This window comes from Lentinus tigrinus (genome assembly GCF_003813185.1).
Source record: "Lentinus tigrinus ALCF2SS1-7 unplaced genomic scaffold L226scaffold_22, whole genome shotgun sequence".
NCBI lineage: Eukaryota > Fungi > Basidiomycota > Agaricomycetes > Polyporales > Polyporaceae > Lentinus > Lentinus tigrinus.
This window is the reverse complement of record NW_027137931.1, coordinates 57,311-70,401: the sequence shown is the minus strand read 5'-3', so window position 1 is coordinate 70,401 and position 13,091 is coordinate 57,311. Positions and strand designations below refer to the sequence as shown.

The following is a 13,091-nucleotide window of genomic DNA, read 5'->3' as shown; positions in this document are numbered from 1 at the left end:
CCTTTGGGGGTATCGTTATGTCAGTGCCGTAATCGTAAGCAGTTCGTTCGCTTGCCGCGGCAACGATGCTTTTTCGGAGTTATGGTGCTCGCGAAGCTAGGACCGCAACCCTTTCACTGTCAATGTCGTAGTGTCCTTCGCAGGTCGACTTCAAAGCTTGTCAGGGTAATTGCAGTCTACAGGAAGAGTACAATGTGATCCGCGGAATTGGCCCACTGGACTGGTACGTACCTCCGTGCTCCCAGTGATAAGAAACACTCAATCGGGTTTTTACCTAAATCCCGGTGTCCTCCCTGAAACGTGCCGGCCTCGCTATTGATCTCTAGCAGTGCGTCAAATTCTTTGCGTCGGGGCGCCATCCTTAGCGGTGGATTCAGCTAGGCCTCAGGCAGTTTTGCGGAAGGATGATACACAGCCACCGCGTCGTTATATATCCTCCCATCATGACGAGACTGCGTAGACAACTGCACTGGTTGACATACGACCAGCATCACCCGGTATGTTTGAGTGCGTTGTCCTGCATGCCATTGACGAGACGATGGACTGACGCTCTGGCTGAGTGCAGGATGGTTAAGATGAGCGTCCCCACACCGCTTTCGACCCTCAACTGGGACGTGCTACTGCATCTAGTCACCTTCCTCAGCCGACCTGACCTGTCTTCCTTGATGAAGACTTCGCACGAATACTACGACATTGGGCTACGTCAATTGTTCCGCGATCCGGTCGAGCTGAGCGCTTGCAATATCCTTTCCTTCCATACATGTCTTCGCATGGGGACATCACCAGCTCGGGCTTCGTTCCTGCGACACGTCATCGTCAATTGCTCCCATTCTCGGGTTGCGCGGGCACAAAGCAGTTGCGGCGAACTTCCATCCATCGAGCGGCTCCTGAACGATGTGTTGCGCAGTGCTTCCACCTTGAAACGCTTGCGCTTCGATTGGGGCGCGGCCAGCTCGTCAGGGTACCTCCATTCTGCCGCCTCAGCGCTCAACAGCCTGGAAGAGATCGAAGCTCCATTCGTATCTCACGCACTATGGGATAACATTCCGCAGCCTCGCAGCTCCTTTGCGCAGGCTGACAGCTAGGTTCGGGCCTATGCATCGCTTCCCGGCAGCAGACCCCATAGTTCTGCTAGAACCCTTCCGTTCGACACTCGAGCAGTTGGACCTATCTGTCATCCACTGCGAAGACGAGACCGTGCAGTACCCGCACGTTCGCAGTCTCACGCTCGCCGACTGTTACCACGGGATGCTCCGTGGGGGAATCGACGTTGGCCCGGTCGCGCGCGCGTTCCCGAACGTGGAGACGTTCACATTGTCGGCGGCAAAGGTCCATCCCGAGGCGTCCCAGTGGTCGAATGGCCGTTGTTGCGATCACACAGGAGTGATCGAGCGCTGTCGTGTCATGAACCAACAATACTGGCGGTGCGAGGACGGCGCCGGGGACGACGCTGCATGGCAGTCGCTGACGCACGTCGCAGTTGGGCACGTCATTGACTTGTATATGCTCGGGCTGTGCCGTCCGGTACCTCGCGTCGAGATCAAAGCGCTCTCCGAGAGCACAGCGTGGATGCTCCCACATGTCCTGGCTGACACGCGCCCATCCAGCCTTGTAATATCTTTGTTCGCGCGGGATTACGTCCTCGCCTCGCTTCCCCGTCTGTTCTCTCCTGCAGATGGGGCGTCACTCACTCGGTTCTCCCTGGACTTCCGTTGCGACGTTCCTGAGGTGAATGTTGACCAGATGGTCGTGAGTGCAGTCTTCTGCTCATCATCGTCTTCTCTGCTTCGATTTGAACGTACAATGGACAGGCGAATTTGACGGCCCTGCTTGCGCCACTCCGTGTCGAGCACCTATCCATCCGGTTAGCAAGATGGGACTCTGCCGGACCCTACCGTCTGTCGCAGGATGGTCTCTTGGCGATTGACGACGCCCTCGCCCGCATCGGCGATGCCGCCGATACAGTTGCGTCTCAGCTTATGGACCGCATTCCCTTATCAAAGGCGCTGACCATGGAGGTCGGACGGCGAGAAGCACGGACAATGCGGAAGTAGGGTATGCTGTGAGTGCCATTCTTGTTCTACCTAGAGCAAGCAAGTTGACTCACACATACAGGTCTCTCACCAGCCAGGATCTCAGCGGAAATACTAGAAGCATAGACAGATAGAACACATAGACGCATGCCACGCCCTCTATACCCGCTAGTAGAACTGATATTATAAGCTCAGTTCCTATGCAATCATCAGCAATCAGCGAATCACTTCGGGGATGCGCCGCCGGCACGGCACAACACCCACGACGCCACCATAGAGATGTCTAGCACTCCAGCCCCCGCCTCGTCTCGCCGCAGACTACAGGACACACGGAATCGCGCCAGCTTCTGTCACAGCAGCACTTCCTCTCCTTCCTAGTTCCATTCCAGCCCATAACTCGACTTCCAGGTGCGAGATCCTTACATGCTCGCAGTGGGAATAGAAAGGCGATTAAACTTCTCTGCAGGCTTCGGGCTCCATGGCAGCTCTGACACTGACACGGCGACAGATGGCACTGCATCGACGACTCTTCTTTGATTCGTGATAGATGGAACTGTCGTCCCGTGCATCGAACTGCCCTTGTGGCTGCAGTCGCTGTTCGTCGCGGCTACCCTGTGAACTGTAACTGTCCGACTTGCACTTCCTCTTCCGCGCATGCGCACGGCCGCGCGCGCAGTGTGGGCCGTACTAGAGGGGAAGGTCATCCTCGGAGGGCTCCTCTTCCCCTCCCACCTGCGGCTCTCACGCTCCCGCCCTCGCCTACGGGGTCTCCCTCCCATTCCCCTTCAGCCGTCTCGTAGGACAGTCCATTCCATCCTTCACGACACCCTCACGATAGCAGTGAGTAGTCCCCTGAGCATCCGTGAGGCATCGGTTGGGAATGCTTAATTGAGCGTCTATTTCAGCGTCCCCTCAGGGTCGACGTACATTCATCACGCCGGTCAGTCCACTCCTCAATTCGCTGTGCATGACGTCTATGCAAGTACTCTACCGCATATCTGACCCACAACACAATTCCTCCAGACACATTCCTGTCTGGACAAACCAGACTACCGATGTCCTCCATCGGAGAACCTTCCACATCCTCCTTTGCTCTTTCGTCCTCGCCACTGCCCTCAACTGCGCAGTATGCATCCACATCCACCGTGGACTCTCAGCGACATGATGTTCGTGCGACATTCGCATGGGCCAGCGTCCCCAATATGACGACGTGCGCGTCCGCCACCATCAGCTGGGACTATTCGGGTCCGGAGCAGCCTCTCCTTGTCAAAGTCTATCCTGGCGGCAACATGTCTTTCAGTGCGAACGCCACAGCACAAAGCTACACTGTTCCAACAGTACAACTAATTCCCGGGGAATATACGATGAGTATCAGCAATTCACCGAATCTCGAGTACCCCAATCGACACGCCCAATTCTTCGTCTATGGGACAGATACGTCCTGCTTCCCCCCTGCCCGACGGTCAACTAGCACCGACACAACAATCACCAGCTCTACAACCAACGGGGCATTGATTGGAGGGGTAGCGGTGGGCATAGGAGGGGCCGTCACGCTGCTAGCGGTGGGGTTCTACTTCCGCTTCGCCGCTATGAGACTGTTCCGTCGGTGGCGCTCGAAGCCGGAGGTTGATCCTGAAGTACCCGGACACGAGGGTCAGTGGGACATACACCATTCACGCAACGTCAGCGACGTTAGCCACAGTCAGGATTCTCAGCGGAGGCTACTCGACTCGGAGAGCATAGCAAGGACTCCTGAGATGCGTACCAATGCCCTACCCGCCTCGCAGGTGACTATACTCCGCCTAGAGCCCAATCGTCGCCCTCCATCTACTCTTGACGCGGGGACAGCCCCTCTGCGAGTCACTAAGAGGCCGCGACCTCTTCCGCGTCTAGAACCCAACCGTCGCAAACCGTCCATTGCCACCACAGCTGCACTCGATATGCCTTCATCAAGCGATCGTCCTTCGGCGCCGCCACCGCCTGCTGTGGTTCCCACCCCGAAGGTAGACCTCGAGGCCGAGTTCAAACCTATCTCTCGACCCACTCCCATCGTCACCACGCCTCTTCTTAAGGTGCCGAAGCCTCCTCGGCGTAGCCTCATCAGACATTCCGGGATTTCGGGGATCACCTCAGCATCCACTGCGCTCTCGGACATGTCCCTACTCAAGCCTGGCCCCAATGGTCCTGTGCAGGTTGACTTTCCCGTCGAGTTGCAGAGGGCACATGCACTGGCGAAGCTTGACGCGATCATGGACCATCCGCCACTGCTCACCGCAACGCCCCCACCCCCGTCCAGGACCCCATCCCCTTCCCAGTCTTCTGCGGTGACCATCCCAGCACCAGCGCAGGTGCCTTCTGGCGACCGTTCTCCGACCGACCCCACTCCTCGCTCTCCGCTCTCTCCATTCCTGAAGCGCATGTCCGCACAACAACCGCTCAGCAGGTCCGGATCAGGACGTTCTCGATATGCCACCCGGAAACCCGTCCCCCCCATCGACCGCTCCGCTACCCCAGCGCCCTCAGACATCCTGTCGAGCATCATATGGACACGGCCCTCGAGTCCTGCTAGCACATACGTATGGAACGAGCGGGGTTCGCCTGTGCCGTCGTCATCGACCTCGCAGATGTACCGTACGCGGGACAGCGTGTGGAGCGGGAGCCTCACCGGGAGCGATGTGACGTGGGCGCGGCCGATCGAAGACTGGGAGAGAGAGCAGATGCGCGTCCTTGCTGTTGCGAACCCAGACCCTGACGATGGGGAGACAGCGAGGAACGAGAATGCGGGTCCGTTTGGTGTCGGGAATGGGAGCTTTGGTCGCAGGGGCCCAGTGGTGCGGCACCAAAGCTTCGGAGACATGAAGGCGATGAAGGCGATGGTTCCGGATGTCCCCCCGATACCTGAACGCCAAGCCGCACAGTAGGCATGCGATAGTGTTGTGTTCACTGCTCTCTTTTTGCGGGTTCCCTTGTCACATACATTCGTTCAATTCTCGTTTAGCGGCGAGGTCTCATTTTGTACTTGTACGATTACGCACCCATATGTATATTGACTAGACGATCAAGCTCGGATGCATCCAACAACGATTGGACTTCGCGGTGCGCGTGCATACACAGGATCCCGCGAGGTGCAGAAGGTGAGGTGAATATTTCTCTCTGTTATCGGAGCTGTGTTCCGACTCTCAACGGTCTAGATATCCGACTCGAGCTTCGTACTACCGCCCTGCTCGATCGAGCTCCTCTGTAAGACCGTCGTTCCCGCTTCCGTTCCTACATGTATACTGCCGCTCCATCATGAAGTGGCGCTACAAGGTTCAATGACCAGAGTAAGTATCAGTGTGCATCATCCCCGGTCGCTCACTTTCAAGACGTGCCTGCCACAGTTGATTTCGGAAAAAGCTTGGCATGTTGTGAATATTCCATTACATCGTCGAAAACGGAGGTCCTTACTGGGCTAGCCGCAGCACTACAGCGCGTCTCAACTCGGCCTTTGGAGCGTGAAGTTCTCACCGTTTCAGACTACAGCCTTCGCGAGTCTCTCCTCCAATTTGGCGATTCGGGCCTCGTACTCATCCTGCATCCTCGCCCGCTCATCCCTGTGTTCCTTCCGCTCCTGTTCGAGCCGTTGCTCCATCTTGCTGATCTGATCCGCGAACCCCTGCCTGTGTGCTTTCAGATCTTCCCTGAGCTCCTTCCGCTCCTCCCTAAGCTCCTTCCGTTCCTCTCTGATTTCCTTCTGCTCCTGCTCAAGTCGGTCCTCCAACTTGGCGATCAGGAGGCGCTGGTGCTCGCCCTCCTCATTCGCCTTCACGAGCTGCGCTTGAGCAACTTCAAGTCGCAGATTCGACAACGCAAGCTGGCCCTCGAACTCCTTCATCAGTATTCGCCGTTCAAAGCGCTCGAAATCAAGGGCTAGCACATATCCACGATTAGCATACAGGATCCGTGCTCGAAGAGACACAGGAGCACTCACCGCCAATGCTGTTCGAGTTGGAGGACTTCGTCGACTGTCCAGAGACCCTGCGCTCGCCCGCGCCAGCGTCACCCGCCTTCGGAAGCCTTGCAGGCGAACGACCGTGCGCCCGTGGCTGACGGTTCAGCGGGGGCGTTGACATTGCTCGTGCGCTCCTGTCTGGATTGAACGACCCTCCGCCTTCCGACGGCGTTCTGAGCTGCGGCACCGACGTACCAGCGCTCGCATCGCTCCCGTGCTCTGATGCCGCGCGACGCGGAACGACAGCCGGAGACGGGGGAGTGCGGCTACCCTTCTGCAGAATCGGCTGCGCGCCGGGGAGATTGCCAGGCTGTACCACGGATGCGAGGTCCATCGAAACCGTCCTGTCGCCTGTCTCCTGCGAGACCTCAGTCAGCGCCGGGTCATCCTCATGCGAGTGAGGCGTGCGAGGTACGACCCCCACGGGAGTTGTCAAATCCATCGAGACGACGCCGCTGCGCGACACGTGGCCGCTGTTCTCGGATTGTAGGTTGCCAGTGGATGGTGTGGCATGGGGAGCATCAACTGACTTGTTCATGTTCATGTTGGTCGACCCCTCTTCGGGGTCGCGGGCTCGGGATGCCGCAGGGCGCGGAACAACAGTTGGAGACGGGGCAGCGCGCCGACCCTTCTGCAAAGTGGGCTGCGCGGGGGGAACGCCAGGGTGTACTATCGACGTGAGGTCCATCGAGATCGTCCCGTCGCCCGACTCTTGCGAGACTTCAGTCAGCGCCGGGCCATTATCATGCTCATCCGACTCAGGCGCGACCTCAATGTTTACCGATTCCTGTCCAGGGTCGCGAGCTAGAATGCGACAAGTTGGTCAGCCACGCCATCTTCTGGTCACTGCGTATAATAAAAGACTCACTGGACGGCTCGCGTGCTCCGGAGGTCGAGGACACTTCAACATTTGATTCGTGATCATCCCACGAGTCCGAGTCAGAGAAGTCTGAAGCTTCGTTCGATTGCGCAGGCTCAACAGGAGCGATTGACCCCTCGGCAATGACCTCGCTTCTGGACTTGTCGGCGCTGAGGATGTAGAGCCCTTGCGATATGAGCCCAAGAACTGAGTGCAGCTCGTCTATTACATGCGCCCCACATAAGGTGCCGACAATCTCCAGCGTGCGAGCAATCTCCGGGAGTGCCAGAACGAACTCGTGGATATCTGGGTCGACGACTCCGACATTGGCATCCACAGCCTGCTTCAGCCAGGCAATAGGTGAGGTGTTTATCTGCATGCAAATGTTCGTCGCAGACTCGGACTCTCCGAGAGTCCGCAAGATACCTGCCACGGTGCACATGTTACGCACCGTGGCGAGCGTGTTTCTAAGCTTGTCGACGGGAGTCGTGCCCGGCGAGGAGATCCCGATTGCCCAATTGACGTATCCAAGCACGGTCTCTTTGGTCAGTGGCGCTTGCGGACGAGACTGTCCAGTCTGTAAAGCTCGGATCCATGATTGGAGGAGCACCTGGTGCGGGTTCCCAGGGTTCAACGGCGAGGAAGATGGACCAGCGGAGGGCACAAAAGTCGATGACATCTGTCTTATGCGTCGGCGATGACGGGTTGCGTTGAAGAGATGGGGGACACGGTGTCTGAGGACGAGGAGGTGGACGTTGGGCGATAGTCCGGGGGATGCTTGGGAGAAACCTGGGTGGGATATATGGGCCGCAGCGTGCGTGTTCATGTCGATGGTCGATAAGAGATCTTCGCCCCGGTGAGTCAGTCTGGATGTCCGTTCTTGTGAAAGCCTCGTGGCTAACCAAACATGAAGTTGAACGTTGAACAAACGTGGAAACGGACGCCCGCGGCCTTTAAGCGAGCGCTTGCGAGGTCGCGCCGCTCCCAAGCTTCCTACTTTCTCTCACTCACCTGCAATCAGTCTATTGTCCGTCGATCTCGTCCTCGAATTTTTGATTAAACACAATTCGATGAGATAGGTACTACAGTACTGTTACCAGCACGGTGGGGTATTCTGCCCCTCAGCCTCAAGGCGTGCTTTCTACACTGCTCATGGATCCGTACCTGAGATTCCCCACAGTAAATCGTCGAGCCTTGTATCTTCGCCACCACGCTGCACGCCGTCTAGGCGCTGTGTCACGTCGTCGATATCTACTCGCTGTTGTTCAGCAAGACGGCGCGATCCTTCTCTAGAATTGCGCGATCCTATGCCAGTCGCATACCTTATGCTTTCTCAAGTTGTCCCTGTAGCTTCAGCATCGCGAGCTGAGGAGTGGGAGCGGCATCGCATGACTACAGACTTGCTTGTTGATGGTACCTGTACAATACAAGAGAAGCAGTGTCGCATTAGAGAGCACGGTGACCATCCTCAACATTACCCTTCTCGATGATAGTGGAGTGGGCTGTGAAGGCTCGGACAGATCGATCTGCACCTTCCTTGTGACGAGACATAGCTGCGCGCTCTTCTCCAAAATAGTGCGAGGCCTGCTTTGCTGGAACGGCGACGTCGATGTACGCGTCTCTCTCTCAAGCCATCCACGTTCGAGAAATACTCAAAGGGCGCTAAGGACTCAGACGTTGACGCACCTTAAAGTTGAGCGGCGGGCTGTATGACACAGTAGGTGTAGGATCAGCCATTGCTGTACTAGCGGCAGTCGCGAGTCTATATAAAACAATACATATATGACTGGCTCGAACGCATATCAATATAGGTGCATGACATACCTTTCTCGAGCCCTCCTCGCCGTCTCCGGATTGGGTGACACAGCGTCCTGGCAAGACCACGATAGCCTCGGATCGACTGTGACTAGGAATAGGCACACACTGTCGAAGCCTCGGTCTAGGCCGCACTTCTTGGGTAGTGAGTTTGCTTCTCTTTCTCTGGGTACGCGTAGCACATGAGTCCGTATTTCAGTGCGGAGGAGAATACCACTAACCTTTCGTCGATGCTCATGCGATCTATGATGACATACGTATAAGCACTCAGTAATCGACGGCCTCGCGAGGGCCCCAAGGGTTGTCCTGGCTGCACAGCTGGGGAACTAAGGGAAGTGTCGCTGGAGGGCCTACCACTGGTCACCGCGTATGTCGACTACTCGGGAGGCCGGTCCACTAACCCTCACGGCAGGTGCACTTTTCCGGAGCCAATCAGTCGTGCTAAAAACAAGCTTAAGACGACTTGCTTGTCGGACGGGACGATGGGCGCAGGACTTGCGTCGGCGGTGGCGGTGTGCAGTTCTGTAGATTCTTGATCGAGTGACACCTCCGACCTGTCCAGCGGTGTGGTCGCCCTCGGCATGATACGTTTGGTGACTCTGCATACTGACTGCTGCGACTCTGCTGCGGTAGGCGTGCCAGCGCAGAGGACTGACAAAGACCGCACAACCAGCTGGGAACGATGGAGGAACGGATTTGATGGCGGATCACAATCCAGGCCTTGAAACACCATGTGCTAGCAGTAAAAGCGCCCATTTGGCTAAACCCACCAGGGCTCGGGCCGCTGCTTCCGGTGTCCCATCCGTCTTCCAACCACTTGCCTCTGCTCTCCTCCAAGACGGCGGCAGGGCCCAGGATTTCGGGACAGGATTCAAGGCATGAAGTGTGAAGTTGCTCACCGCTCAACAGTAGCATAGAGTACTCATTCCGACACCGGACCACAATCCACTGGCTGCAGAAGCGCCCATTTCGCTAAACCCACGTGGGCTTTCCGCTACTCTCGGAGTGCCCATCCCGCAACCGTCTTCCAACCAGTCTCCTCTGCTCTCCTTCAAGACTATGGCAAGGCCCAAGATTGCACAGCAGGATGCAGAGCAGGAAGTGTGAAGCTGCTCACCGCTTACCAGCAGCGTAGAGCACTCATCCCGACGCCGCCCCTGAAGAGCGAATTCGTCCTCAACGCCTCGGCTATTTCAAGGGCTCCCAGACTCGACCCCCAATCCATGCACCCCGACTGCGTAAGCGTGGCTGAGAGCCAGTGCACGGTTGAAAGTCCGAGAATGTTGCGAACCGATGAGGGCCTGGCCATCCATCGATAGCGGCTATGGGTGGTGGACTGCAAGCGGGCGGAGGTGGCTCGAAGAAACGCACTGTCAAAGCGACCTGCAAAGCGGCATAGCGGTGAAGTTGGTGCGAGCGTGAGCGTATAAAGAACTTGTGTGTGCAGCCAGCAGCAGCTTGCGTTTGAGACGTGTGGACAGACAGCATAGATGTTGAAGGGGGACGGGGTGCGGCAGTCCCGATGGCCCAGCCCAGACGACCTCCGACTTTGGCGTCGTAGAGGGCACGGATGCGCCATGCCGAAGCAGGGTGCGCGGAGTTGGTTGCCTAGGGATGCCTCGTGTTTGCGGGCGCCGGGGGACGGAGGGGCGGCGGGCCAGTGTATTTAAGCCTTTCGCTTGGACCGCCGCCGCCTCTCCACAACCACGACCCTTTTGTTTCCACCCTCCTCTTTGCTGGGCTTTGCGCCTGGCCTGTACTCTCTGTGACCACTGTCCTCTATAATCTTTTGTACATCTGTACAGAACATCATCATAATTGGTGAGCGGCTCGGAACTTCCTAAGGCAGGGGCGGACTCACTTAGACCTGCGCAACCACCGGGCAGACACGGCCATTGCGTCAGGTCCATTGACAGTATGGAAACTCCTATGACCACTTCAACGTGAGTTTACATATGAAACGCGTCGAAGCGCGTTGCTTGGGCCGGAGGAGCTGACTTACCCTCACCCAATGCAGCACCCTCTACCACCCCAACCCCCACTCCCCCACCCGACCCCCGCCCACTGTCTCAGACCCCACCCTGTTATGCATCAAAGACATCTTCGGGCACCAATCGATCTTAGAACTACTTCCGGCGGTGACGCGGAACCGCGAATATGGAATCCGGAAGGTGTTGTCGAGCGGGAAGGTTGAGTTGCGGACACCGCGGCAAGTCGCTTCCTTTGCTCACTTGATCCTCGCTGCACCGCAGAAGCGCAGCCACCTCGTCAGCAGCCTTTCCATCGCCCTACCCACCTTTCTGCCCGAGGACTTGGAAGGTGCTGAGCGTTTGACGCAAGCCATCGCTCACTTGACCGAGCTTCGCGAGCTTGATCTCCTTCATCCCGAAGCAGGTCTGGCTTCCTACCCTCCGCTCATCAACGCGTTCAGATCCCTTCGTTCCGTTCGCGTCCTTCGCGTCTCCGGCGCGGACGAGTGGACCAATCGGCTGCTTAGGCGCTTGCAGGCAGGGCTGCAAGAGCTCTACTTGTATCGCGGCGCCTTTTGGGGGGAAGGAGGAGATTTTGTGATGCTCCTCGAACTTTATCGCTTTGCGAGTTCGCTGAGGAAACTCGTGGTTGATGGCGGGTTTACCCCGTGCCTACCCAACGCCAACCAGTCCCACTTCGAGACGGCTAGCGACACCGCTGTAGAGGCAGACGTCGAGCTCGAAGGCGAGAGTGATGCCGGGTACGATGCGGACAACGAGTCTTCGGAGTCCGTGGACGACGAGGCCAAATCTGAGGTCGGCTCCGCCTCGGTGCCGGTCGTGGTTGGCCCCTCCACCGAGACGACCTCCGAGACCTACACGCAGGGAGTCCCACTCGTGTTGAATGCGGATGTCTTCAACAAGCTGATGAGCGTCGGTGGTGCCTTGGAGAAGTCGAGGGAGATCTACGCAGGGAATGGGTCCCCGAGCGAGGACGAGGGCACTGGGGACGAGGACCGGAAACGCATTAAGGCCTGGGCGGCCAACGTCGCCTATCACCAAGGACTTGAGCTGAACGGGGAGGTAGTCGACGACAACGACTACTCGCAGGACGACGCTGGATCCGCGGCATCCGACGTGGAATGGGTCACCCACGAAGTTACAGGACATCGCGTGTTCCCAAACCTCATATACCTCTGGATTCCGGACCCTGCCCGGGGTATCCCCACAACGGCCACTATGATGGCCACTCCGGGCATCATATTTTTGGATATTGGCACAACGCACGAGTCCTACACGGGCGCCTTGCGCCGCATCCGACGGGCGAATAAGTTTGCCACATTCCTCGCTTCAAAGAAAACACAGCGATGGCCCAACCTTCAAGAAGTGCGAGGCAGCCTCGTCGATCTTGCCGTCTTCGGTAACACCACCACAACGACGGCCCTAGAGGTGGTCGGCGTTATCGATAACAAGAACCTCCAGCTCCTCCCGGCGGTCGTGGATGACCACAACCCCATGATCCTCCGAGCGACGATTCGGATCCCATGCAAGTCTCCGCTGCGGCGGCGTCCAGACCAGCTGCCTGAAGAGGTCCTGGAGGAAGCGGATTCTATGCTTGAGGTACATCATCTCACGCTCCGTGTTGTTTTCAAGAACAACATCAATCTGTTGGCTCTCAGGGTGAGTTCCGACCAGGACGTCAAGGTTTTTTTCGCTGTGCTAACCTCACCCGGTGTGCAGGCATCCCTCCTCAGAATCCTTCGCACGTGGGGGGGACTCCTCCAAGTCTTCATCGACTTGATGTACGACGAGGAAGACTGTCGTTCCGCGGGTCCGGGAGCCCTTGATGGGGTGGACCTTCACGATCTCGTGAGGGACCTCGCGGAAGAAATGGGCGAATACTACCAGATCCTTTACATAAGGCAAGGTCGGCGCGTTGCCTGCTGCGATACGAGGAGGGTTGTTGAGGGGCGCGAGGTGCGGTGGAGGGTCCACGTGCTAAACCAAATCGAGACCCGCGAGAAAGAGCAGGAGATGCAGGAGGGAGGGATGTTCTCGGCAGTGTATCCTCTCTAATATGTGCGCCGGACACTCTGAGGTCACGTTTCGTCACTTGTTTGGACTTTGCGACTCTGCACATACATCATCAGCTGTAGCTATAGCGCACTCATTACACCCATGCTCTTCACAGTACTTACGGGGTTTTACGCAGCACTTTTCATGCTATATCATACGGGTTTTATCGCTGCTAAACGAACGTCCCACTTTCTGAAGGAGTTGAACAAGGATTGCTGGTGACTTCTGCGTCGCGATAAGATCGTACAGTTGCCACGTCATGCAGATCTTTAGGGGCTCAGACAGATGAGACTCGATTTCATGCTCACTATTATGCACAGCAGGTTCAATGAGAAGACATACCATGT

At 57.2% G+C, this 13,091-nt stretch overlaps 4 protein-coding genes across 4 annotated transcripts; 3 read left to right on the top strand and 1 right to left on the bottom strand.

Moving 5' to 3' along the window:
* Positions 1-1,095: 1,095 nt before the first annotated feature.
* On the top strand, positions 1,096-2,054 carry L226DRAFT_572965 (uncharacterized protein; the record flags this gene model as incomplete). Its single annotated transcript, XM_067684758.1, has 2 exons — positions 1,096-1,749; positions 1,812-2,054. 2 exons carry the CDS (start codon positions 1,096-1,098, stop codon positions 2,052-2,054), a joined length of 897 nt encoding a protein of 298 aa, XP_067533090.1.
* Positions 2,055-3,088: 1,034 nt separating this feature from the next.
* Positions 3,089-4,954, top strand: L226DRAFT_572964 (uncharacterized protein; the record flags this gene model as incomplete). The annotated part of the gene is made up of 1 exon (XM_067684757.1): positions 3,089-4,954. The coding sequence occupies one exon, from the start codon at positions 3,089-3,091 to the stop codon at positions 4,952-4,954; it is 1,866 nt and encodes a 621-aa protein (XP_067533089.1).
* Positions 4,955-5,167: 213 nt separating this feature from the next.
* On the bottom strand, positions 5,168-6,360 carry L226DRAFT_537035 (uncharacterized protein; the record flags this gene model as incomplete). Its single annotated transcript, XM_067681239.1, has 4 exons — positions 5,168-5,335; positions 5,392-5,429; positions 5,481-5,942; positions 6,004-6,360. Coding segments are annotated over 2 exons (755 nt in total), but the record flags the coding sequence as incomplete, so codon positions are not given.
* Positions 6,361-10,627: 4,267 nt separating this feature from the next.
* On the top strand, positions 10,628-12,744 carry L226DRAFT_614716 (uncharacterized protein; the record flags this gene model as incomplete). Its single annotated transcript, XM_067686684.1, has 3 exons — positions 10,628-10,641; positions 10,716-12,348; positions 12,409-12,744. 3 exons carry the CDS (start codon positions 10,628-10,630, stop codon positions 12,742-12,744), a joined length of 1,983 nt encoding a protein of 660 aa, XP_067533087.1.
* Between the last annotated feature and the right edge of the window lie 347 nt (positions 12,745-13,091).